At 36.6% G+C, this 27,412-nt stretch overlaps 2 protein-coding genes across 3 annotated transcripts; both read left to right on the top strand.

The window, feature by feature from the left end:
* Positions 1-1,495: 1,495 nt before the first annotated feature.
* Positions 1,496-4,436, top strand: LOC140986389 (glyceraldehyde-3-phosphate dehydrogenase, cytosolic-like). The gene is made up of 11 exons (XM_073454613.1): positions 1,496-1,682; positions 1,720-1,820; positions 2,373-2,488; positions 2,570-2,669; positions 2,806-2,952; positions 3,057-3,117; positions 3,199-3,296; positions 3,471-3,613; positions 3,708-3,791; positions 3,963-4,052; positions 4,147-4,436. The coding sequence occupies exons 1-11, from the start codon at positions 1,655-1,657 to the stop codon at positions 4,190-4,192; spliced, it is 1,014 nt and encodes a 337-aa protein (XP_073310714.1). The 5' UTR covers positions 1,496-1,654; the 3' UTR covers positions 4,193-4,436.
* An 18,290-nt stretch (positions 4,437-22,726) lies between these two features.
* On the top strand, positions 22,727-25,479 carry LOC140986380 (uncharacterized). 2 transcript variants are annotated; one of them, XM_073454599.1, is made up of 3 exons: positions 22,727-22,883; positions 23,059-23,823; positions 23,947-25,479. In XM_073454599.1, exons 2-3 carry the CDS (start codon positions 23,128-23,130, stop codon positions 25,249-25,251), a joined length of 2,001 nt encoding a protein of 666 aa, XP_073310700.1. In that variant the 5' UTR covers positions 22,727-22,883; positions 23,059-23,127; the 3' UTR covers positions 25,252-25,479. The 2 variants fall into 2 exon arrangements, with proteins under 2 accessions (XP_073310700.1, XP_073310701.1); XM_073454600.1 differs by having other exon boundaries at positions 22,754-22,987.
* Positions 25,480-27,412: the final 1,933 nt, after the last annotated feature.

Below are 27,412 nucleotides of genomic sequence, written 5' to 3'. Positions count from 1 at the left end.
GTATTACTTTTTATGCTAAGAGTATTACTTTTTATTGTGAATATGTGCATGGTTTATCCGTCTCACATATTAAGATACGTGAGACGGTCTCACATTAGACCCACTCATATTAATATCATTAATTGCTTTAATCTTTGTATATGAATTGAGATTTATTTATTATGATATTAAATCATAAAATATTAATTATGTTTAAAAATAATGAAATTATCGTTTGAAAAAAAAAAAAATCAAACTTCAGAATTCATCATCCAAACCAACCCTAAAATCTTGGTTTTATTTTTCATTATTAATGGATGTACTTGATTTGTTCTTTAAAAAAATTAAAATCGACGAATTTGCGGATGTTGGTTTCCATTTTTTCTACTAGCTCAATTGATGCCAAGTTTAGTTAATCCAAGTCTGCGTCTTTTATTGTAAGGCTCATGGCACTGCCTCTTTTAGGCATGCAATCACATTCTTCATGGTAATCAATGAAGCACTTACTCACAAAACTCCCCACCCTTAGCAGTGGAGTTTGTGCATCTTTAAATCTCGAACCCTAGACCTCTAGAATAATTACTTATATTAAAAAGACTTGATATGGGAGAATGTGAGAGTCCAACCCATTTTCCCCAAAGCCCAACCCATTAAATCACACATCAGCTTTACCGTTCCTTCTATAGATTGTCGCCCCTGATACAGATGTGCAAGGCCGAGGTCGTATTTGACATGTCACACCCCTAGCACATATGGTCATAGTTGTTGTTATCATTCGTCGGATCCAGATTGATACCCATGATTATTTGGTACCCTATATACATTGCATTGTATTGATTACATTATATGTCATTTATATATGTTGCAATTTATTTGATCTTCGTACTAGAGTTTGACATCTGTCCATCGGGCTGTTGTGTTTTGTTCTGTAATTCCATAACAGGGTATACAGGTGGCTCTGATGTAGCTAGCGGAGCATCTGCCACTGGAGCACGGTGAGTTAGGCCATGTCGAGTTTGGAGTCCCCAAATATTTATGTTGTGTATTGTTGTCATAGTTAACCCGATATTTCACAAACTTTCGGCAATGCACAATTTTTTTAAATAAAAACTATCATATCAAATACAGAAGGCCATAACGCAAAAAATAAACATTAAAATATGAGATAGATTTAAAATAAAATAAATTTATTAAAGAAATAAAAAAAACAAAAATTATTTGAAATCAAATAAAAAAAATAAAAAATTCTTATATCTATTCTATTTTATCATAGTAAAAGATATATATGATAGAAACCAAAAAAGATATCAAAATATGTATATTTATTTTTGCCCCTCCATTATGGACAAATTGATAATTATTTGTTTTATAAAAATTGCATTAAAATCTTTCGCGATTTCTTATAATTATATTTTTATTTTAATTTAAATATGAATCAAATGAATTATAAAAAAAATATTATATAAACATACTATGTATAGATATACTAGTATATATATAGACTAGCGATTAATATACAGACGTCTGGTGCCGCCAAATTTCAGCACCCGAAAATGGCGGCCCACGTCTTCAGATCTTAACGCGCTCTCTCCCCTTCGCCCATAAATGCTAAACTTCTAATGAGTAAGTATAATACAATTTTGCTTCCATTTGTTCTATAGCTCTTGCTTACATCATGGGAAAAATCAAGATTGGAATCAACGNAGGGATCTTTTTTTTAAAGCTTTAATTTGTTCGTAGGATTTGGGAGAATCGGACGTCTGGTGGCTAGAGTTGCACTGCAGAGTGATGACGTTGAACTTGTCGCTGTCAATGATCCGTTTATTACCACCGATTATATGGTCTGCCATTAATATTGCCTTTTTTTATTTATAAAAATACAAACTTCCTGTTAACATTTGTATATGTTTGTATGTATGTTATCTGATTTGGTTGATAATGTGGTTAGTGGGATCTATGAGCAGAAGTGTTCTGAATTGTGGTCGAAATGTGATGTAGTATGCATGGAATATTATTATATGATCTCCAGTTAAACTATATTCTGAAAAACATGAATTTGTGACTGCCGTCCGAAAATCTATCCTTCAAGTCGTCTGTGTAGCATGTTAACTCTTGTTGGTACATGATAGTGCTGTAAAACGCATTCCGAATTTGAGCTTCTTTTTTGACGATTGAATTGGGACATTTTATGCTGTATCTTGATAAATTCCCCCAGTCCTCTCCCGATGGTGGATGGGGTGGGGACCGGGGAGAGGACCTTACTTGTAAAGATAGTGAGAATGAAGATTGTTTTGACCATTATGTGAGGAAAAACAAGCATGTATGATGCTTTGTTTTGTTGGCAAATGATGTTTTGTATAATCTAATATGTTTATTATCCTTTTTCTACATAGACCTACATGTTCAAATACGACAGTGTTCACGGTCCATGGAAAACACATGAACTTGCAGTTAAGGATTCGAAGACCCTCCTCTTTGGGGACAAGCCGGTGGCAGTATTTGGCTCGAGGTATGTGCGTATATCCTTTATCAGTTGGAGTTATAGTTATTTTTTTATATTTTTAATGTGAATTTTATTTTGTGTCAACAGGAACCCGGAGGAAATCCAATGGGGTGAAGCTGGAGCTGATTTTGTTGTGGAGTCCACTGGAGTTTTCACTGACAAAGACAAGGCTGCTGCTCATTTGAAGGTTTTCCTTTAAGTAGCCTAGAATAAATTTCTCTCGGAAAGTAACAAGCTCAGAGCTAAGCATTGACATGTTCTTTTATTATGGTGTACTTTTGAATTTTATGCATTTGTGTTTTGGCTCTCCGATGTACTCTCAGGGAGGTGCGAAGAAGGTCGTAATTTCTGCCCCGAGTAAGGACGCGCCTATGTTTGTTGTGGGTGTGAATGAGAAGGATTACAAGCCAGATATTGATATTGTGTCTAATGCTAGCTGCACTACCAACTGCCTTGCCCCGTTGGCTAAGGTCTATATGTTCTCTACTAAGTTGGTAATGATAAGTTCCATCCACATAGATTAAAAGACTTGACACTTATCTTCTACCGCCTTTTGTTTTGAAAAAATTTACAGGTTCTCAATGACAAATTTGGGATCGTTGAGGGGTTGATGACCACTGTCCACTCCATTACAGGTATGTGTAGCTCTGCATTTCTCTGAGTTTTCACTCTTTAGTTTGCGTGGATGGTACTTGATTTGGATCACTTTCATTCAGCAACACAGAAGACCGTTGATGGTCCATCGATGAAGGACTGGAGAGGTGGAAGAGCTGCTTCATTCAACATCATTCCTAGTAGCACAGGAGCTGCAAAGGTACATGCGCACCACAAATTTAAGAACCTTACATTGTAAAGTATGATTATCTCGGGACATGATTGTTCAATCCGAACTTGATTACTATAATTTATAATCCATTTCTCCTTTTCAGTGCTGCTAAATGTTAGTGAAGATTAATGCAACGTTCTTTTGGATAATGGAAATATACAGGCTGTAGGAAAAGTGCTTCCTGCTCTGAATGGAAAGCTCACTGGCATGGCTTTTCGTGTTCCGACCGTCAATGTTTCAGTTGTTGACCTAACTGCAAGGCTCGAGAAGGCAGCTTCATATGATGAAATCAAAGCTGCGATCAAGTAAAAAACCAAACCACAACAATTCCTCTCCCTTTTCGAAGACAGACTCGACTCATTTTGCTGAATGCTGCCTGTCTTGTTTACTGTTTTATAGGGAGGAATCTGAAGGTAAGTTGAAGGGTATCCTAGGATACACAGAAGATGATGTAGTGTCCACCGACTTTATTGGTGACTGCAGGTGAGGACTACTCCAACTGTTTGCCGAACTCTTTTTGTGCCCCACCTATTTCTGGGATCATCCCCTGTTTCCTCAGTGTTGCTTTTGATATATTAATCCGGATCCTTTTGGCTTGTTGTCATTGAGGTCGAGTGAAGAAACTTACTAGCTTTATCCATGGCATCAATGTAGGTCGAGCATCTTCGACGCCAAGGCTGGAATTGCTCTAAACGGCAACTTCGTTAAGGTTGTCTCTTGGTACGACAACGAATGGGGTTACAGGTAACACATATGTACATTAAAGTGGAATTTTTTGTGCCAACTTTGGGATGACAATAAGTGCACTCATTGCTCATGTAAATCTAATTTGTGACAGCAACCGCGTGATCGACTTGATACGTCACATGGCGACGTCTGCTTGAGTTGTATGTTCGAAGGAGAAGTCTCATTTTACTCATGTCCCGTTTTTGTTGTTTTTAGAATAACCAAGCCGTTGGGATTTCCGAGCTTTGTTACTTTTTTCTAGCGGAGAATTTGTTCCTGAGTGCATGCATGTTGAACAGTGTTCATTTCGCTTTTGAGTTTGATATTTAGCATTTTGGATATGAGTGTCGTTTGGCATTAATTTACCAAATTTTTGCAATGAATCTGCATTGATCAGGAGTATGGGCAAAGGTAGAATAAGGTAATTGAACCAGCCTCTACAGATTAATTAAAAAAAATCGCTTTTTGGTTCACGAACGATGAGAAATAACCTCTTGGTATTATTAATTCACAAACCATAAATTTGAAAAATAGTAAAATACCATATGGGTATGTTTCAAAATGAAATCAGTTAAATGAGGTAAAAAAACATTGATATATTGGATTGTTTTATGGTTCATCTAAAATATTTTAAAAGTATAACCAATATATCGTACAACGATATTTACATTAATTATATCGTAAGATTTTGTATTCATTGTATAATGAGATTTTGATAAATCGATTTTTGTATGAAATTTTTTGTGGTGTAAAAATTGTTATACAAATATTGTTGTACATGTAGAATCACTCTTCTCTCCTTATGATGTGGTCAAATTTTAGTCCTTGGATCATCAACATATATGTCAATTTTCATAAAAATACTAAAGACTCGCATGATCTAATGATATTGAAATAGACAGAGGAACACTCACGATGTAGTATAGACTATAGACTAACCCATATAAAATAATATCATTATTGAGCATCAAAATCTCTAACAATAGACAGTGTAAAGACTATAGAATCTAAGTAGGAGAATAAATCTTAAAAAAAAAATACAAATCAAATGTTACAGAGAATGTTGTAAAATTAAGATTTTTTTTCTGTTACATTTAATGATTGTCGTACTCCAAGCATTGAAGATAAATTAAAAGAACAAACAGAGAGAATGAAAACAAAAGGAAGGAAAATCTTACATGATGACTCCAACTCTCCAACCAAAGGATAAAACAAAAAACAAAACAAGTAAAAGAGAAACTTTAATTTGCATTATAAATGCGCGAATCTATTGAAAAAATAAAAAAAAAAGTTGCAAGATTTGAAACCAACAAAAAAGGAAAACCCTAGATTTTTGCTCTCTATTGTTCCATATTTATATAAGTTGCTTAATATTCTACACTTCATGCATATTCCTTACATATACAGGAAAATATACCATAAACCCTATATATTCTACTGCTATTTTTTTTCTTGATATTCTCTACATATATTCATTCACATGCCATCCATTTTATCGTCATCAATATCCGATGTCGCGTTAGAGAACTACGTAAATTGTCCAGGAAATCATTTTTTTACATAGTCGCAAAAACTGGTACATGCATTTTGAAGTCTCAAATCCTTAGATTTAATCCATTTTTGTTAAGTTTTTTCTAATGTATACTGAATAAAATGTATGTCCATGCAGTTTGCGCAGATATACTTGAACCTGGGAATGGATTCTCACGCCAATTTGGTAATCAAAGCATGATAAATTAATTTAATTTCTCACATCTCTTTCTAGAGTTATTTATTTAATTAATAAATATCTGATTTTTTCTATGTTACAGTGTTGTATTTTGAAGGTGCATAGCCGGTGTGATGCATGTAAATTCAAGGCCTTGGAAGTGTTATCTTCCATCATAGGTAAATAGTTTATGATTTGGCTCCTTCAAAAATAAAACATTAATTCGATTCAAACCCGAAAAGCTCTCGAAAAATCGATCCAAGCTATATGTAACACCTTTCTTGCTTACTGATCCTCCATTCACCAACCGTGGCAAGGTGTGTACGATGTGACGATCGACGCAGAGACTAAAATGGCGAAAATCATGGGCGAAGTTAATCCGAACAGATGCATAAAAGCCTTAGCAAGATGCGGGCAGCATGCAGAACTTGTATGGGCTAAGGTCAATCACCCAAGATTGAATAAAATGGGTGGTCCATACGATTATAGTTATGATAATTACAATGATCATTATGGTTACCAACCTTGTTACAATAGCCACCGGAGATCGTTGTTGCCGGAAGGGATGTGGCATGAGGGAAGCCTCCGTTATCCGGTAAGGAATGTGATGCCTCTGCCGGAATATTCCTACCACCCTAACTACCATTACGATCACTGGCAGAGCTATCAGCACCCGATGGAGTATAATCCCTATCATCGGCAGCCGATGATGTATAATCCATATCTTGATCATGAATCTATGAATTATTTCAATATAATGTGACCATTTATGTTTATATTATAAGCTTGACAAATTGAGACAATATATATTGCGATTTTCTTTTAAATTTTATATATATTTTGTTGACTAGCTTGAGGCTGGTGAAAGTTGGTTCATGTATAATTATTTTTCATCATATATATTTCGTAATCTAAAGCGAAAAGTTATGTAATTCCAATTACATGGATGTGTGTTTTTCATGCAAATAATATATAAAATACGATTTTGATTGACCATTTAATGAAAGGAAAGATAAAGATTTTGACTGTTTCTCGGGTTTTTTTTTTTAATCAATATATAATTTAAAAAAAATGTAATTTTAAAAATAGCATGGGTGGAAAGCAGGCAATAGACGCTTCTATAAATAATGTATTCTTAGTTCGTTTCGTTATATTCGAAATTTTCATAATTTTTAAACTTATTTGTCTCGTATTTCTCTCTCACTTCTTCAATCTAAAATCATTCTGTCAATTTATTTAAAATTTTTCATGTATCCGAAATTTCTTCTTCCAAATGGTTACTATCAATGTGCGTTTATATTTTGGTGGTCACGTTATTATCATGAATGGATCAGTCGAATATAATATTCTTTATATTAGACCGATACGAATAATACGATCAATTACTTTGTTAGAGTTGTTCAAATTGTGCATAAAATATTAGGAATCGATCCAACGAAGTTACATATAAACAAATACTTGTTCTTGTATGGACAAATACTTATTAGTTTGATTATGCTACTGTTCATTCGTTTTATTTATGGCAAAGGTTTGAGCAAATTTTCGGGGAAATTATTGAACTAAGTATCCGCTTACACTTACAGCGGACGTTGCAGGGTGCTGAAAAAGCTAATGCAGCTTTTTAACTGCAGCAGAGATTACAGCCATACCCTGCAAATTTTGCAAGGTCCGTCACAAATGGTGACATAGGATTATTTCAAAACGCTACCATAAACAGTATTTTTAAAATTAATTTTTTTTAAACAAATTAATAATTAAAAACACCCACTGTTTCTCTTAGCAGCTTATAAACTATAAAGTATGCTTCTAGTTCAAGAAATCATTATTTTGGATTGATATTGCACCTTCTCTCGTAGATTATTGATACCAAAAAAATAGTTCGCTAATCTGTCTTTATTAGACGTGTTTCGATTAAATGATATCTATCTACTTTATTTTATATACTCATAATTTGGCCTTATATCGAAACTTCATTTTTTTTTATTAGTTTTCAGATCAAAGTATGATTTTAATTAAAAAGAATATATTTAAACATTTAATGAATCCGTTTTCAAGGGCAAATTTTTTTAAAATATGAAAATATCATGATTCAATCAATCATGGGAAATAATTAATAAGATGAGAAATTAGACTGCATGTTGAACAAAGTTGTCTCCACTACTTCAATTTTTTGGACAACTGGATCATATTGATAGAGTAAGAAAGAAAATTATCTTTTTTACAAAATATTTTGTATGCCAGTAAGTGTACAAAGAATTATAAATATAAAAGATTTGATTGTGTTTGATATTATTTATATATATATTTGAATGGCTTTAATACTTTGATTCAATAATAAATAAATTTTTTAAAAAGTGAATTAATGTTTAATTACCAAAGAACAAAACTGGACGAAAACCAAATATTAACAAGTTATCGGATTAAAATCTAAAATCTGGCAAGTTAAATTATTAGAATCGTAATTTTCTTGTAAGAACACGACTTTTTTTCCTGGAAAATAAAAAGGACAGCGTTTAACTTTTTATTTCTTAAGCACTTTATCTCTTTGAAAAAATTTCCACAAAAACATCGCTATTTTTTTTTAAAAAAAAAAACTCTAACACACAAACTAAATAAAAACACCGTCGAAAGTGGGGGGTTAGACAGATCCCTACCTGTATGTATATATACAACAAAATAACAGCGCAAATAAAACCTATCGGAGAGGACTAGACCAGAACCTCTGCAAAGGCTATACACACGTCACATCATAACAAAATACAAACACACTAAAACAGAGAATCCAGAAAGCAACAACAAAAATCAAATCAAGTCCAACATGGCACCCTGGAATATGTCAGCAAAAGCAAAATAATCGCAACGATGGGCAAGGAGAACTCTGCAGTGAACGCCCATCACATAACGCCCAAAAAGGCGGAAAACTAAATCAGCCTGGATCAGGAGGTCGCACGTAGGGCAAACTCGTCTGAAGCGCCTTCTGTCTGTAATATCGTCGCTACTAAGAACGCGTACGACCCGGGAGCGATAAAGATAAACAGACGGTGGTAGAAGAAGGCACCACACCCTCCTCATAGCCCACACTCATTGAACCCACCGCAAATGAAGGCAACGTAATAGGAATATGAGGATCAACAACAAGATCCTGAACAGCAGGAGCAAGATAAACCACCGGAACCGTAACAAGCACAGATGTAGGAACAGCTGCAGCAGAAGAAGACACCACCTCAACCACAGATGCAGGACCAATTGCAGCAGAAATAAACACGACCTCAACCATACCCGTGGCCTAAGACGAGAGATTTTGCTCCGTCGCAAGCTTATCAAGAAGAGTCTTAAACTTCAGATTACGGGGTTTCACAGCTCTCGAAGTCACACCAAGACCTGAATCACTCGGTAATCCTGCAATATCTTTATTCATCGAAATAGGCCTAACTCTGGAAAAAACAAAAAAAAAATAAAATAAAGAGCACATTTAGATATATTCATATATATTGAAAAGGTGTGTATGAAAAGTTGTATTTGTATTGAAACTGTGAAAAAACAAAAAAAATAAAATAAAATAAAGAGCACATTTAGATATATTCATATATATTGAAAAGGTGTGTATGAAAAGTTGTATTTGTATTGAAACTGTAACNCTGTGTGAGTTTGGGGAATATCCCCATTCATAGGTCCGAGATCTACATCTATGAATTGAAAGGTCCGAATGATCAACTCTGCAATCAGTTGTTAGAATCAATAGGTCTTCAAATTGTTCATTTGAAAAAATGGAAACCCTTCTTATTGGATGATCATGATACTTCCCGAAAATCGAAATTCTTGATCAATGGAGGAACAATATCACCCTTTTTATTCAATAAGATACCAAAGTGCATGATTGACTCATTCCATACTAGAAATAATCGCAGGAAATCCTTTGCTAACGCGGATTCCTATTTCTCAATGATATTCCACAATCAAGACAATTGGCTGAATCCCGTGAAACCATTTCATAGAAGTTCATTGATATCTTCTTTTTATAAAGCAAATCGACTTCGATTCTTGAATAATCCACATCACTTCTGCTTCTATTCTAACACAAGATTCCCCTTTTCTGTGGAAAAGGCCCGTATCAATAATTATGATTTTACGTATGGACAATTCCTCAATATCTTGTTCATTCGCAACAAAATATTTTCTTTGTGCGTCGGTAAAAAAGAACATGTTTTTGGGGGGAGAGATACTATTTCACCAATCGAGTCACAGGTATCTAACATATTAATACCTAACGATTTTCCACAAAGTGGTGACGAAACGTATAATTTGTACAAATCTTTCCATTTTCCAAGTCGATACGATCCATTCGTTCGTAGAACTATTTACTCGATCGCAGACATTTCTGGAACACCTCTAACAGAGGGACAAATAGTAAATTTTGAAAGAACTTATTGTCAACCTCTTTCAGATATGAATCTATCTGATTCAGAAGGGAAGAACTTGCATCAGTATCTCAATTCAAACATGGGTTTGATTCATACTCCCTGTTCTGAGAAATATTTACCATCCGAAAAGAGGAAAAAACAGAGTCTTTGTCTAAAGAAATGCGTTGAGAAAGGGCAGATGTATAGAACCTTTCAACGAGATAGTGCTTTTTCAACTCTCTCAAAATGGAATCTATTCCAAACATATATGCCATGGTTCCTTACTTCGACAGGGTACAAATAGCTAAATTTTATATTTTTAGATACTTTTTCAGACCTGTTGCCGATACTAAGTAGCAGTCAAAAATTTGTATCCATTTTTCATGATATTATGCATGGATCAGGAGCAAGGGTCCTGTATAGGGTTGTGCCACCGCCAGCTTCTGCAGCTCAGTCTTCAAAGCCTCAAGTCTGTAAGCTTTTAGGATTTAAATATTTTAAATGATTTATTTTTATCACCTGCATGATTTCATGATTTACGCTTCATGATGATTTACTGCTTATGCTGTTTTTACACTGTAAGGTCCATTAATTTCAAAACTAGATTAAATGCATGATGGGTTACGTTTTAATTGAACTGTATTCAGATATGCCTCCCAGACGAGAACCCAGGATGGTCAGAGTGGATGATATTCCTGAGGTTGGCAGGGGTCCTCCACCACCACCGCCAGGGGACCCAGCTACCCGAGTCCTCGAGGGTATGGCTAGACTTTTGGAGCAGGTACAGCAGGTTCCTAGACATCAGACTGATATCTTTGAGCAGTTCCGTAGGCTCAACCCGAAGGAGTTCGGGGGTACTACTGATCCATTTGTTGCAGAGGGATGGATTAGGTCGCTGGAGTTGCACTTTGATTATCTAGAGATGAGGGATGGCGACCGGGCCAGGTGCGCCATCTATATGCTGAGGGATGATGCGTCCCTTTGGTGGGAGGGAGCCGCACATGCTGTGGATGCGGCTACTCTTACATGGGCCAGATTCAGGGAGATGTTTTTCGGGAAGTATTTCCCAGTTGACGTCAGGGGCCGCCTGACGAGAGAGTTCATGAGCCTCCAGCAGGGGGAATTATCAGTGGCGGAGTTCATCCGCAAGTTTGACAGGGCTGCCACTTCGTGCCCATGATAGCAGGGGATGCCACCCAGAAGCTGAGGCATTTCCTAGATGGACTGAGACCTACCCTCCGCCGAGACGTTATGCTGATGAGACCGGCGAGTTATGATGAGGCCATTGCCTGTGCTTTTCAGGCAGAGCAGGCATTGCGAGATATAGATTTTGAGATGCAGCGGAAGCGGCATCAGGCCCAGTCCAGTGCACAACCACAGAAAAAACAGTTTACCGGGCCATCCAGACAGCAGGGACAGCAGAAGTCCCAGGGTCAGCACAGGGGGCCAGGACAGAAGAGGCCACCCCAGGCACCAGGGGTTCCTAGGTAGGAGGGAGGCCCGCCTTGCAAGCAATGCAACAAATATCATTATGGCAAATGCATGTGGGGCACCTACAGATGCTTCATATGCAAGCAGGAGGGGCACAAGGCTGCAGATTGCCCTCAGAACAATGGTTCCACTACCGGCAGGGCTTATGTAATGCATGCCGAGGAGGCGGAGGCAGCGCCAGACGCGACACTGATTACCGGTAACCATTTTTTTTAAGATTTTAATTTCGCATGATTGCGTGGGTTTAATGCTTGTTTGATGATTAAATTATTGGGATCGATAACGTAGAAGAAATTAGGATGCATGCTCTACCTACTTGGAATTATGAATTTAATTGTTTGATCAGAAAATTTTAGGGACCAAATTGTTATAATGGGTAAATTAAGGACAAAAATGCAAATTTCAAAACTTTAAAGGGGTTAATTTGCAATTTATGATTTTTCTGAGGTTGAATTTTGAACTTTTGGAGGTTTATAATTGGGTTAAGTCAGTGATATTTTGAGGATTTTGAGTTAACTATCGATAAGGAATTCCTTAAGTTCAACATTATTAGATTTGATGGTATGTTTTGTCACAGAGAGGATATATATTGCAGGTGTAGCCACGCATGCATTGCTAGACTCAGGGGCTACGCATTCGTTTATATCCGAATCTTTCGTGAAGCGACTAGGGATAGCACCAGTAGCGAAGGATTCAGGATTCAAAGTATCGATTCCATCTGGGGATCAGATGTTCACATCCCGGATAGTGAGAGGATTGGAGCTCATATTGCAGCAGAAGGCAGTACAGGCAGATCTGATTGTACTACCGCTGCCAGAATTTGATATCATACTGGGCATGGACTGGCTCGCTTCTCATGGGGCAGTCATAGATTTTCACCAGAGGTCAGTGTCTGTCAAACCTCCCAGTGGGAAGCCATTTGTATTTGAGGCAACTAAACATCAGCAGTTCCCACACGTCATTTCCTGTATGTGTGCGAGGAAGCTTATTAAGAGAGGCTGCCAGGCGTTCTTAGCCAGCATCATATCAGTGGCAGAGCCAGTCAGCCAGAGGCTGGAGGATATAGATGTGGTCAGCGAGTTCTCCAGTGTGTTCCCTGACGATGTTTCAGGAATTCCACCAGACAGAGAGGTGGAGTTCTCTATTGAGCTCATGCCAGGGACAGTGCCGATATCTAAGGCACCCTACCGATTAGCGCCTGCAGAAATGAAGGAGCTTAAGGAACAAGTTCAGGATCTGCTGGATAAGGGTTTCATCCGCCCTAGTGTTTCTCCTTGGGGCGCACCAGTTCTTTTTGTTAAGAAGAAGGATGGCAGCATGCGTCTGTGCATTGACTACCGAGAGCTGAACAGAGTTACAATTAAGAATAAATATCCGTTGCCTAGGATCGAAGACTTGTTTGATCAACTTCAGGGAGCATCAATATTCTCTAAGGTAGACCTTCGATCCGGATATCATCAGCTGAAGGTGAGAGAGTCAGATGTGCATAAGACAGTTTTTCGGACGCGTTATGGGCACTATGAGTTCTTGGTGATGCCCTTCGGTTTGACGAACGCGCCAGCGATCTTCATGGATCTCATGAATCGCGTGTTTCAGCCATTCTTGGATCAGTTCGTCATAGTCTTCATTGACGATATACTGATCTATTCGAAGAGCAGGGAGGAGCACAGTCATCATCTGAGAACAGTATTGCAGACTCTACAAGATAGACGACTGTATGCCAAGCTCAGCAAGTGTGAGTTCTGGCTTGACAGAGTGGCATTCTTGGGCCACATCGTATCTCAGGATGGCATAGAGGTCGATCCGAGCAAGGTAGAAGCAGTCAGAGATTGGCCAGTTCCGAAGAGCGTGACAGAGATCCACAGTTTCTTGGGATTGGCAGGTTATTACAGAAAGTTTATCCAGGGCTTCTCTTCTATTGCAGTGCCCATGACCGCTTTGACGAAGAAGAACGCCAAGTTTATTTGGGGATCTGAGTGTCAGGAGAGTTTCGACAGACTGAAGCAGGCCTTGACCACAGCGCCATTGCTAGCTATGCCATCAGGGCAGGGAGAGTTTGTGGTATATACAGATGCATCGAAGCTTGGTTTGGGCGCAGTTCTGATGCAGCAGGACAGAGTGATAGCCTATGCGTCCAGACAGCTAAAGGTTCATGAAAAGAATTATCCGACTCATGACCTCGAGCTAGCAGCAGTGGTATTTGCCCTGAAGATCTGGAGACACTATCTGTACGGGGAGAAGTGCAGAATTTTCAAAGATCATAAAAGCCTGAGGTACTTCTTCACACAGAAAGAACTAAACATGCGACAGAGGAGGTGGCTTGAGCTGGTGAAGGATTATGATTGTGACATTAGCTACCATCCGGGTAAAGCTAATGTAGTCGCAGACGCTCTGAGCAGGAAGCACGCAGTGATTGGCCATCTGTCAGTGCAGAGACCGCTACAGGCTGAGATTCAGAGATTTGAGCTTGTAGTTTATGCCAGGGGCGAGGCCCCGAATCTTGCTACTCTGACAGTACAGCCGACTCTGAGAGACAGAATTCGAGCGGGGCAGACTTTGGATGAGCAGTTACAGAAGTGGAGACAGAGGGACGAGGCTAAGGGCCAGAGACTGTATGCAGTTGTGGACGGCATAGTCAGATATAGGGACCGCCTATGGGTTCCTGACAGTGATTCCCTCCGAGCAGATATCTTGAGTGAGGCCCACAGCACCCCGTACTCCATCCATCCAGGGAGTACGAAGATGTATAAGGATTTACAGACTCTTTATTGGTGGCCGGGCATGAAGCGAGATATTCTGCGCTTTGTCTCCGAGTGTTTGACTTGTCAGCAGGTTAAGGCAGAACATCAGAGACCTGCAGGGAAGCTGAGACCACTCCCTATTCCCGAGTGGAAATGGGAGAATATTACTATGGATTTCGTGACACGACCCGAGGACCATTATTTTTCCGCATATTGATTCATGTGTTTTGAGAGGAGTTACACATTTTATATGTTGATGCTATTACGATTTTTACACGATTATGTTTACGTTGATTTTGGATGACGTTAGTTATTTTTAAATTGCACTACTTTTATTGGCAAATAAATACGATTATTTTAAATGTCATTTTGTAATTGCGAGCTTTTTTAAAAAAAAAAATATTCCGCACTTTTAAAACGGGAGACGTTACAGAAACAATACAGTTTCAAAAGTAATTGTTTACACCTTTTCTGAAAGGTCATATATGAAAAGTTGCAATGTTTAATTTATCAATTATTGAAGTCTATAAAAGGAGTTAACTTGAGTCAGGTTTGCTGCAGAAAATCTTTCTACAAGGATTGAGTATTGTTGCAAGAAACTTTCTTACGTATCTTGTGTCTAGAAAATTCAAAGTGCATTATTTCTTCTAGTTTCTTCATCTTATCCTACAGGATATTTGCTCTGATTTATTTGCACAAAACAGAGAGCAAATAAAGCCTAAAGGAAAGTGTAGATCCTACACGATTTGAAGCCGACTCCGTACCGCAGAATTCTCCGCTATTTCTTTTTATTTGTTTTTTACCCAACAATCTTTAGGCTTTACGTTTCGAAATAATGGCAAGTTCGATCAAGGATTTGGCTACAAATATCGTGAAGTTGGAACGTATTGATGGTGGGCAATTCATACGATGGCAGAAAAGAGTTCACTTCCTGTTGGTGGCTTTAAAGATAGCATATGTTCTCAGTACTCCCAAACCTACAGACGCTGATGGAGAAACAATTGAAGAAATCAGGAACCGTCAAAAATGGGAGAATGACGACGAAATTTGCAGGGGACATATACTCAACGCCATGTGTGATAGTTTATTTGACGTCTATCATCTGATACCCACCGCTAAAGAGTTATGGGACAAAGTAGAGGCAAGATACATGCAAGAGGACTCTTCAAGTAAGAAATTTCTTGTCTCTACTTTTCTGAATTTCAAAATGATAGATTCATGGCCTGTCATGGAACAATTTTCAGAAGTAGAGAAAATGCTTAATAGATTTATCCAACACAATTTACACATGGATGAAACCATAGTTGTCAGTTCTATCATAGATAAACTTCCTCCATCTTGGAAAGATTTTAAAAGGATCTCAAACATAAAAAGGAAGATATTTCTCTTGAGGCCCTTGCTAACTCTCTTCGAATAGAATAAAAATTTCGTGTGCAAGAGAAAAACAATTCTCAGGTTATGCAAGAGTCAAAATACAAAGATGCATCAAGCAAGGTGCATGTGGTGGAATCTGGACAAACCAATAAGTTCAACAAGGGAAAGAGGGCAAATCAGTCTAAAGAAGATCAACTTGAAAAAAAGAGGAGAAAAGGCAAGTGTTATCACTTCAACAAAGAAGGGCACTACAAGTTTGAGTGTCGCCTTTTGAAAAAGAAAACTAACGAGGGTAAAACACTAACGAGGGTAAAGCACCAAAAGAAGTTACACATAGCATGGTAGCCATGATTTCTGAATTGAACATGGTGGAGGAAGACTTTTCTTGGTGGGTTGATACCGGAGATACCAAACATGTGTGTAAAAACAAGGAATTATTCAAGAACTTAAAAGTCATGAATGATCCCAATGCAGTGGTATATATGGGAAATGCATCTACTACTTCTATCTTAGGTACATGAGAAGTAGATTTAAAATTTACTTCTGGACATGTTGTAACTTTGACTAACGTATTGTATGTACCAGATGTTGGTCCCATGTACAGAATTTGAGATAATAAATCCGAAAATAAAGAATAAACTGGACACCGAGATTTACGTGGAAAACCCCTAAAAATTATTAGAGTAAAAACCACGGGCAAGATTAAAAGAATTCCACTATAATATTTTGTGGTGTACAACTCAATCACTGTGTTTCTAAAGAGAACACACACTCTCTTAATACAGGAGAACAAACACCTCACAAATATTATAGACTATATAAGATGAGAGAAAACTCGAAGAAGGGATGATTTGAGAATGAAGAGGGGAGCTCTATTTATAGAGCCCCTGTCAGTGTGAAGACGTGTATAAAACGCGTCTTCTGAAATTTCCGTCTGAAATCCATGCGCCTTATTTTCACAATTATAAGCCAACATTTGCATCCCACGTTTTTAAAACGTTTCTCCACCAACCGTTATGAATATGGTCTTGCCATCTATTGGCCCACCCATTGCCGACACCAGAAGTAAGAAATAATCTTGTTAGTGGTAGTATGCTTAACAAGTTTGGTTTCAAATTTGTATTTGAAGCTGATAAGTTTGTCCTTAGCAAGAGAGGAACTTTTCCGAGAGGAACTTTTGTTGGAAAGGGTTACTTTTGTAATGGCATGTTCAAATTAAATGTCATGCCGATAAACAAAAATAAGGATATGTCTTCTTTTGTGTACTTTATTGAGTCGTCTTTTACATTATGGCATAAAAGATTAGGGCATATGAATTATAAAAGAATTGATCAAATGATAAAACTTGATTTGTTGCCATGGATTAAACAAGATGCTGGAAAATGTAAGACTTGCATGCTCACAAAAATATCTAGACAGTCATTTCCTAAAATAGACAGAAAAACTTCAAAATTAGAACTGATACACAGTGACATTTGTGATTTACATGGTACACCAACTTTTGGAGGCAAAAAATACTTTGCTACTTTTATTGACGACTATAGTAGATTTTGCTATGTATATTTATTACATACTAAGGATGAAGTAATTGAGAAATTTAAAATATTTAAGGCTGAAATTGAGTTATTTTGTGAATCTAGAATAAAATGTCTTAGAACAGATAGAGGAGGTGAATACTATCAAAACAATTTCTTTGAAACTAGTGGTATTAAACATGAAGTAACTGCTCCGTATACGCCACAACAAAATGGTGTGGCTGAAAGGAAAAATAGAGTGTTAATCGTATTTGTTATTGCCATGTTGTCAAACTCAAAATTAAGTCAAGGATATTGGGGAGAAGCAGTTTTAACTGCTTGTTATATTCTAAATAGAGTTCCTACTAAAAGAAATTCTATCACCCCATATGAATTTTGGTTCAATAAAAAACCAAACATAAAATATTTGAGAGTTTGGGGCTGTAGAGCTGTAGTGAAGCTTCTTGAACCAAAGAAAAGAAAGTTGGGAGAAAGAGGTGCTGAATGCACATTTTTGGGATATGCACAAAATAACAATGCCTATAGATTTATTGTTGTAGAAACTCATGATTTAATTTTAGTTAATACTATAATTGAATCAAGAGATGCCATTTATGAAGAGTCTAGGTTCTCCTCAATGTACAAGGAAGTCTATGATAAAATAAAACAAGACTTCACAACATTAAAAACTTCAAATGACAAAGAAGAGATTATTGAGTTAAGAAAGAGCAAAAGAGCCAAGAGAACTAAGTCATTTGGCTCAGATTTTGTAACTTATCTTATTGAAGGAACAAGACAAGAACTAAGTAACAAAATACCTTATTGTTTTATTACCGAAAGTGATCCCAAAACATTTGATGAGGCAATAAATTCTCAAGATGCCTCGTTTTGGAAAGAAGCAATAAATGATGAGATGGATTCAATTATGGCTAATAAAACTTGGAAATTAGTGGATTTACCACCTGGTTCCAAACCTATTGATTGTAAATGGATCTTCAAAAAGAAGATGAAAATGGATGGAACAATAAACAAGTTTAAAGCCAGATTAGTAGCCAAAGGTTTTACTCAAAAACACGGCTTGGATTATTTTGATACTTATTCACCGATAGCTAGAATAACTACAATTCGATTACTTATTGCTTTAGCTTCGACCCAAAAATGGGTAATTCACCAAATTGATGTAAAAACAGCATTTCTAAATGGTGAGTTAGAAGAAGAAGTATACATGAAACAACCGGAAGGGTTTATTCTACAGGGTCAAGAAGGAAAAGTATGAAAACTTGTGAAATCTCTGTATGGATTAAAACAAGCACCGAAACAATAGCATCATAAATTTGATTGTGTTATTACTGCTAATGGATTCAAGATAAACGAATGAGACAAATGTGTTTACAGCAAGTATAACGAAGGTAAAGGTGTCATTATATGCTTGTATGTAGATGACATGCTAATTTTTGGCACCGATTCAGAACAAGTTATTAAAACCAAAGAATTGCTATCTAGCAAATTTGAAATGAAAGACATAGGTGAGGCAAATGTTATCCTAGGAATAACAATTGTAAGGGATCGAGAATCAATTCAACTCTCACAATCTCATTACATAGAGAAAATTCTCAAGAGGTTCAATCATTTAGAATGCAAACCTGCCTCAACTCCTATAGATCCCAAGATCAATTATGTAAAGAACTACAGTGGTTCAGTATCCCAGTTGGAGTATGCTCAAGTAGTTGGGAGTCTAATGTATGCAATGACTTGCACAAGACCTGATATAGCTTATGCTATTGGCGTGTTAAGTAGGTACACGAGCAATCCAAGTAAGCAACATTGGTTAGGAATAACTAGGATACTTAGGTATCTTGAAGGCACAAAAGACTATAACCTACGATATTGTGGGTATCCTTCTGTTCTTGAAGGATACTCAGATGCTAGTTGGATAACTAACAAAGATGACCACTCATCCACAAGTGGTTGGATCTTTATGTTTGGTGGAGGAGCAATTTCTTAGGGTTCTAAGAAGCAAACATGTATTACAGACTCCACCATGGCATCTGAATTCGTAGCTTTAGCATCAACTAGCAAGAAAGCCGAATGGTTTCGAAATTTACTTCTTGAAATTCCAATGTGGCCCAAACCAATGGCACCAATATCTATTCATTGTGATAGTGCCTCTACACTAGCGAAAGCTTACAGCGAAGTGTATAATGGTAAATCAAGGCACATTGGATTGAGACATAGTATAGTAAGAAGCTTGATTACAAGTGGAATAATTACAATTGATTTTGTACCATCAAAAGAAAATTTAGCAGATCCTTTGACAAAAGGGTTGAACAGAGAAATGGTATTGCGAACATCAAAAGGGATGGGATTAAAGTCCAACCAATAAAATCACTAACAATGGAAACCTCAATTCAACGTTAGATATATCTTCTGGTCTTGAATTCAATGATTTAAAGTACTTTGTTATAGTGATTTGAACACTGTGATGTCATCCCAAAAGTTGAGTAGTGTTGGTAATCCTGCCAGTAGTTAAAGGTTGTATAATTTTCTTAACAAGTCTTGTTAAATGCCACATATGGCAGGGGCATTAAGTACTTGCCTATATGGGTGATGGATTTAGGGCATCCACAAAGTTTCATGGACAAGACTTTGTAAACACTCACGAAAGGATAGAGATACAAGACCTAATGTATCGATTATGACAAAGGAAAGTTTTAAATTTGTGTGTATTGGTTTATGTGGTTATTCTTATATACAGGTGGTTCAAAGCTTGTCTATCTATTTGTATTCAGTAACTACAAAGAACATTTACTAAGATAATGGTTCAATCGAAAGATACCATTGTTGATGCATGAATTCTCAACAATATTCGGTGATTCTTTGAAGGCATTTCAATATATAGAAAATGCCATGGGATTGTTAGATATATTCATATATATTGAAAAGGTGTGTATGAAAAGTTGTATTTGTATTGAAACAATACAGTTTCAAAAATAATTGTTTACACCTTTTCTGAAAGGCCATATATGAAAAGTTGCAATGTTTAATTTATCAATTATTGAAGTCTATAAAAGGAGTTAACTTGAGTCAGGTTTGCTGCAGAAAATCTTTCTACAAGGATTGAGTATTGTTGCAAGAAACTTTCTTACGTATCTTGTGTCTAGAAAATTCAAAGTGCATTGTTTCTTCTAGTTTCTTCGTCTTATCCTACAGAATATTTTCTCTGATTTATTTGCACAAAACAGAGAGCAAATAAAGTCTAAAGGAAAGTGTATATCCTACACGATTTGAAGCCGACTCCGTACCGCAGAATTCTCCGCTATTTCTTTTTATTTGTTTTTTACCCATCACATTTTGTATTTGTAGAAAATAAATACGAGTTTACGAAATATGCAAAGCACCATTATACACGTCAAATCATGGAAAGAACCACGCACATGGTTAAATAATTAATTAATTAACTTTTACTGTATAACAATGTGAATCCAAATTGAATATTAGAGTCTTTCCAAAAAGAAATTAATTGAATATTAGAGTATTATGCCAGTAAAAATTTACTCTGCAAAGGTTTATTTTTCAAAATAAAGTTCATCATTGACATAAAACAAAATGCCCCAACTAAAATAGGTATGTATGAGTTAAAATAATATACAAAAACATATATTACACAATTTTATCGATTAATTTTTTGAGACGAATCTCCAACCCGATCGATCTATGAAAAATAATTTTTTTTATGGCAAAAATATTACTTTCATTTGTAAATATGGATCGGGTCAATCTATTTCAAGAACATAAAAAAAACTTGCTCAAAATAATATCGGTCCTTCAAATTTTATTGCAATTTGCAACTCGGGCAACTTGAATCATAGCATAAGTTGCATCACTATATTCTACTCCGGGGTGGAATTTAATTTCAATATCTCACATATTTTTAGTATTATGGTCATTTGTTCTTAAAAAAATTAAAACAATAAAAATATTCTAATTAATCCACCAGATCAGTTTTCGTCAACTTAATTTTAAATATTGATTACGCTCTCGAGTCTATAGATATGAAAAATCAGTATCACTTTAGCAATTTGTAATGCCACATCAACAATTTATGTTGTAACGTCATCATTTTCTAATATCACTTAGCTCTACGGTAATAAACGACTAAAAGCAAAATGAATGACCAATTTATTAGACTAAAACCTGAAATCAAAAAAATTTCAGAACTAAAAATGAAAATGTCGGATCATAGAACCAAGATTGTAATTTTCTCACCGTCGATGATATCAAAACATGGACGAACTTATCTTGACAATCAATCGATCACCAAATATGCATCGTGAAGAGATAATTCGGCGGCCGGCCAAGATTCACTTTAGGGTGGAAATTAATGTGCATGGCCTGCCTTTACACATCTGTCATCTCCTTGCATGTGAAGTGTCTGTGAGTTTGGATGAAAGGCAACCCTTGGTGGGTACGCTTTTACATGAAAGAAACCCCCACCCACCCCACCCCACTCCACCCCCTAACCTTCTATGCAAGCTTTTATTTTTAAGCACTATTTATAAAGTTAGCAAAAGCTGCTTTTGATCACATATATGGCAGCACATGCAATCACAGCTAGGATATCTATCCATTCATGATACACATCAATAATATTAAGGATGGAAATCAATAAACAAAAGATCGATTCGTTTACCCGATGAAATTATTTTTCAAATTAAAGTATAACTCGACGACGGCGTTTATTCGATTCTGATACTAATGTGAGAAGAGAAACAATTGAAATTTAGCGTTTGAATTGCGAAAAGAATACCATAAATGAAAAAATATTCGACCAAAGTTATATTTCACGTTAATTGGATTAAGTCTGTGCGATATTCTAATAATTCTACTTTATAAAATGCTTTTCCCAGAGTAATTAAATCAAGGTACTTGTCAAGAAATGATAACTAAATTAACGAGTTGGTAGCCAACAACAACAGTGTGGTCGAACCTTGTTTTGGCCTGCTTAATTATGACTTTTGATGTGTCTTTTTTCTCCTAAAAAAAGGGGGAAAAACACAACAAAAATCTCACGCAAATACCATTGAGAAGGTTTGTTTAGACGGACTAATTAATTATTAGATTTTGGACTGACTAACAATGTCATTTATGTTTTAGATTGTTTGACTAGAGTTATATTTCTAATCAAAATTTTGTCCTTGGTTTAACATTTTTTCGGGTTTTTATCTTCCTCGATTTTGTTTATTCAAGACAAGACAGTAAATGATTACACATCATTGTTTCATCTTACGCTCAGGTCTGAGTGCAGGATCTATCATATTTCAATGAATCACACAAGATACCAAAGTTAATGACGAATCAAATTATCAAAGATGTAATGCGATTTTCGACTAATTAAACTTGCATTAACAAATAGTTAAATGTAAGATATATTGTTTATGCATCACAGCACACTATATTAAAACCTTTATTTTGAAACCACAACATTAAATTCATCTGTTATGAAAAATGTTTCAACAATACAGCTATATAAAGAGGCACATCCCCATTCTCAAAATAGTGAGTGCACCTCATGAAGTCCATGTATCCATACTTCTGCACTTACTCAGTCCGCATCCGAAAGGGTATAACGAATCCATGGATTCTTGATTTAATTTATGTTTCTACGCTTGCGGGAAACTAATGGATTCAATCTTCTTGTCTTTCTAATGTTGACATGTTAATCATGGCGCCATGTGTTACTTTTTATTGTTGCTCAGCAATTCTTTAACTTTTCATAATGATCTTTTCTCCCTGCAGATATGGAATTTTCATGAACGATCGAGTTGAGAAGTTTTAGTCCAGTCAAAAGAGATTTTGATAACACAGATGCCGGCCTCAACGTATTTCCCTCTTCGTTGGGAGAGCACTGGAGATCAATGGTGGTATGCTTCGCCAATAGATCTTGCAGCAGCCAACGGACACTACGACTTGGTACGGGAGCTTCTCCGCCTCGACGGCAATCACCTTATAAAACTGACCTCCCTGCGCAGAATCCGCCGTCTCGAAACCGTGTGGGATGACGAAGAGCAGTTTCATGATGTGGCCAAGTGCCGATCACAAGTTGCAAGAAAGCTACTATTGGAGTGCGAGATCAAGAAAGGCAAAAACTCACTCATAGGGGATGGTTATGGAGGATGGCTTCTGTACACAGCTGCCTCTGCAGGGGACTTGAGTTTTGTGCAAGAATTGCTCGAAAGGGACCCTCTTCTGGTGTTCGGAGAAGGAGAATATGGAGTCACCGATATTCTGTATGCGGCTGCGAGGTGCAAGAATTCTGAGGTTTTCAGGGTGGTTCTTGATTTTACTGCCACGCCGAGGATTACCTCGAGTGATTGGACCGGGGAGGTCCCTTTGGCTTATAAGTTCGAGATAATGAACAGAGCTCTTCATGCTGCAGCTAGAGGAGGTAATCTGAGGTTACTGAAGGAGCTTCTCCGTGATTGCTCCGATGATGCGTCATCGTATAGGGACAATAAGGGTGCAACCATCTTACATGCAGCAGCCGCCAAGGGTCAGGTTGAGGTCAGAATTCTAATTTCATCTCTTCACACACTTTGTTTCTTGATCTTTTCGTCTTTTTTGAGAACACATGCACTGGCTTGACTCGAATCCATCCGTTGCCACTCAAACTTCTGTGTATTTCAGATTGTCAAAGATACCGCGATAACATGTGGACTTATCGACTCTATGGACAATGGAGGCAATACAGCATTGCACGTAGCTGCTCACAGAGGCCAGCTAGCAGTTGTCGAAGCTCTAATTCTTGCAGCACCAGCATCAACCCACGCCAGAAACAGTACTGGAGAGACATTCTTACATGCTGTTGTTACTGGTTTTCAAACACCTAGTTTTCAGATATTGGATCGCCAGATAGAGCTCATGAAACATTTGTTGAGTGGGAAGATTTTCGATATTGAAGAAGTCATCAATGCAAAAAACAACGATGGCAGAACCGCGCTTCATTTAGCCACCATAGGGAACATTCATTCTGATATTGTGAAACTACTCATGTCTGTCAGCTTTGTCGATAAGCACATCCGTGATATAAATGTGATGAATCCATTAAATATTCTCAAGAAACGGGCTCGTTCTGCATCGTCTGAACAGGTAACCAGGCAAGTGATATCAGGTGGTGGAATTTTCGATTCTCAGGACTGTTCGACTAGAAAAGTTATTGCATCCCATATAAAGAAGCAAAGCATAGGTAATAGTCCAGGGACTTCGTTTAGGATCAATGACACTGAAATTTTCTTGTGCACGGGAGCAGTGAGTACATCAGAAGCCATTCGTTCTGCAGCAGGATCGACCATTTTATCAACTGATCATAGCCAATGTGACTCAAGCATGAAAACTCACAGTTCTCCCAAAATCCATAAGTCCGGTTCTATGAAGTTTGCGTCAAGACGGATAAAACGCCTCCTTCATTGGCCGAATATAAGAAATAGAACCTCAGAAACCTCCCCGAAGAAATTGGTAGATGGAACAAATTCTGTAAGCACTTCAGAAGGAATTCCAGTTCCTTTGAGGCAGAGATTTTCAAAACCATCACCACTTCCTAACAACAAACGAGCACTTTCGGTGAGGAGTAGTCAACCAAGTCCAACTGCGAAGAAGAAACTAGCTTCAGGGATGATCCATGATGCGATGCAGGCCATTCCACATTTTATAGCCTCTCACAGATCACGTTCTAGTTCTTTCTCGAAATTATCCATGTCCTCACGAAGCTCTTTGGACGCACAACAGGGTACCCAGATTGAGAACGAGATTGCAAGACACATCAGCTCTAATGTTCTGAACGAAAATTCGAATCCCAGACATACAGGTTTGGTAAACAAGAGGTTTCTAAACCAGTACTTGTGCTTTGGTGATGCAGGCCAACCTGTGGAGGCTCCTGCTTCTAGTTTACAACCGTATGAAGTTTACGAGCGCACTGTGCTATCAACAGCTTGATCAAACAGCCCAAATGATAACTTTGTCAAACTGCGGAGAGTAACGAGTCTGTTCGATCTGTCGGTTAAAATATGTATATCTCAACTCAGAATGTACGACGCCCACCAGCAAAAATGCTTCCTTGCATGTTTCGGTCTCTTCAAAATGAAAATTGTATGTTCCTCTTATGTTTTCGATCATCTCAATATCATCGATTAATAATAAATATTGAGCAAAATCTTTATTCGAGCCGATCTGAAATTGCTGGTTGAATCCCAACTTCGTATCATCGAGCTCAGCCTGGCAAGCTCATTTATTTTCCAGATGAACACAATAACCTTTCGAAATGAAATCGGTTGGAAAGAACAGAGATCAATTTAAATTGTTGGCATTGTACCTTAAGATCTCCAATTATTAACAGTGCAAAGACAACAGAATTTCCTTTTTCCTCTTATATCTAGTAATATTTGCGTATTATATCTATATGTACAAAATGAATAACCCAGAGTTTCAAATGTCTATTTATTTTTCGTTACAATGCTTAAATCGGAGAATAATAAAGAACAAACCACAAAATTTGTACCTTTGAAAAATGTTTATTTAAGATGCACAAAATCAAAAGTATCAACCAAATCAGACTCTTTTGGCTGCGGGACAATCCTCTCAATAATGCGGCTAAAACTTTTATGATTAACCATAGTATCCAGCACTTTATCTTCCAAAACAGTATCCCGTGGAGATGCATCCCCCGCATTCCCTGATGAGAAAATCATCTCCGAAATGCGGTCTTTGGTCACCTGCCTTGCATATTTCTTCATCTCCATTGTGTAAGAAAAAAATGACCCATATTAATCAGAAGTAAGAAAGACGTGTAAGAAATGGCGACGGTCATTACCTACAACTTTTGACAAACGTGCTCAACTTTAGAAACTTGAGATACGTACATGATTCTCCTTTTGAAACTCAGCTCCCGATACACTTATCAATGGTATGAGAAACGCCTATAAATAGAGCGATTGAGGTCCCTAAGCACACACCTCATAAGAAACATTTACACCATCTATGGAGAAGGTGGAGTGCTTAGAAGGCATCAACAGAGAAGAAAATCAGATAAATCAAAATTTTCAATGGCCAGAGGTAATACTCGATCTATTTCCGCATATTGTTTTTCATGTTCATATATACGTAAAAAACATGATTTTGAGAAAAATTTCTAACATTTGGTATCAGAGCCGTGATATCTCTACCTTGAAAATTAGTTTTCTGAAAATAAGTGATATAATAAAAATTTCTTCTGAAAGTTTACGTAAAAAAATAGAAGTTTTGATATCATTAGAAATGTACCTGAAAGAATTTTCGGAGAATTTTCATCTCTATTGTACTTTGAAGTTCTCGGATGAAAGTTTCTGAAAAATTCTGAAATGAATTTCTTGGTAGCAAATGTTGCATGAAGAAGATGAAGTAATGATTCATTCTGATAAAGCATGTGAAATGCCATTTGAAATAAATATTATGGCCCATGTTAAAGAAATGTTGATAAATAAAGTGTCGGTCATTTGTTTTCATTTCAAACTTTAACATTTTTTTTAAATAATAATAATAATAAATGTTGAAGGACCTACACAAAACACCATTTGACAATCCATAGAATTGTCGGTAATTTTATTTTTGTTTATTATTTTTTTTAAAAAAAATAATAATAAATAAATAATTATTAACGTGTTATCAAGTTATATGTATAATTCGGTATACATATAGCATTTGGTTAAATAATTTGTACACATTCAAAATAATTTCAAGTTCGACATAATTTCTAATACATGTTTAGAAATTATTTTTGCATGTTTTATATAATGTCAAATATTATGGATAAGTGTTTGATGTGTACATGCAAATTTAATATTATACTTGCATTTATTTTTTGAAGTTTTTTAAATGCAAATTGTATTGAAAAATATTTTGGTAAATTAATATTCACATTATGTTCATATTAAATTATATTGAGTTGTTTATAATTTGAAATTAACATATCTAGTAAGATGTGAATATAATAAAATAAAATATTTCAGATATTCACAAATGAACAAATAATTCTCACTTTATCACTACTCTGATAAAAGAGAAAAACTGATGAGGAGCCCACATTTTCACGTAAATGTGATCCTCACTTTATCACTACTCT

Source organism: Primulina huaijiensis, chromosome 10 (genome assembly GCF_012295235.1).
Source record: "Primulina huaijiensis isolate GDHJ02 chromosome 10, ASM1229523v2, whole genome shotgun sequence".
Classification (NCBI taxonomy): Eukaryota; Viridiplantae; Streptophyta; class Magnoliopsida; order Lamiales; family Gesneriaceae; genus Primulina; species Primulina huaijiensis.
The sequence above is the reverse complement of the archived record's forward strand: the minus strand, read 5'-3'. Positions and strand labels throughout refer to the sequence as shown.

Bases quoted from the DNA above. Each gene is read 5' to 3' on its own strand.
- LOC140986380 (XM_073454599.1), top strand. From the start codon at position 23,128: ATGCCGGCCTCAACGTATTTCCCTCTTCGTTGGGAGAGCACTGGAGAT. The intron at 23,824-23,946 runs GTCAGAATTCTA...TGTGTATTTCAG, and splicing joins CCGCCAAGGGTCAGGTTGAG to ATTGTCAAAGATACCGCGAT.
- LOC140986389 (XM_073454613.1), top strand. From the start codon at position 1,655: ATGGGAAAAATCAAGATTGGAATCAACG. The intron at 3,792-3,962 runs GTGAGGACTACT...GCATCAATGTAG, and splicing joins GACTTTATTGGTGACTGCAG to GTCGAGCATCTTCGACGCCA. The intron at 4,053-4,146 runs GTAACACATATG...AATTTGTGACAG, and splicing joins GACAACGAATGGGGTTACAG to CAACCGCGTGATCGACTTGA.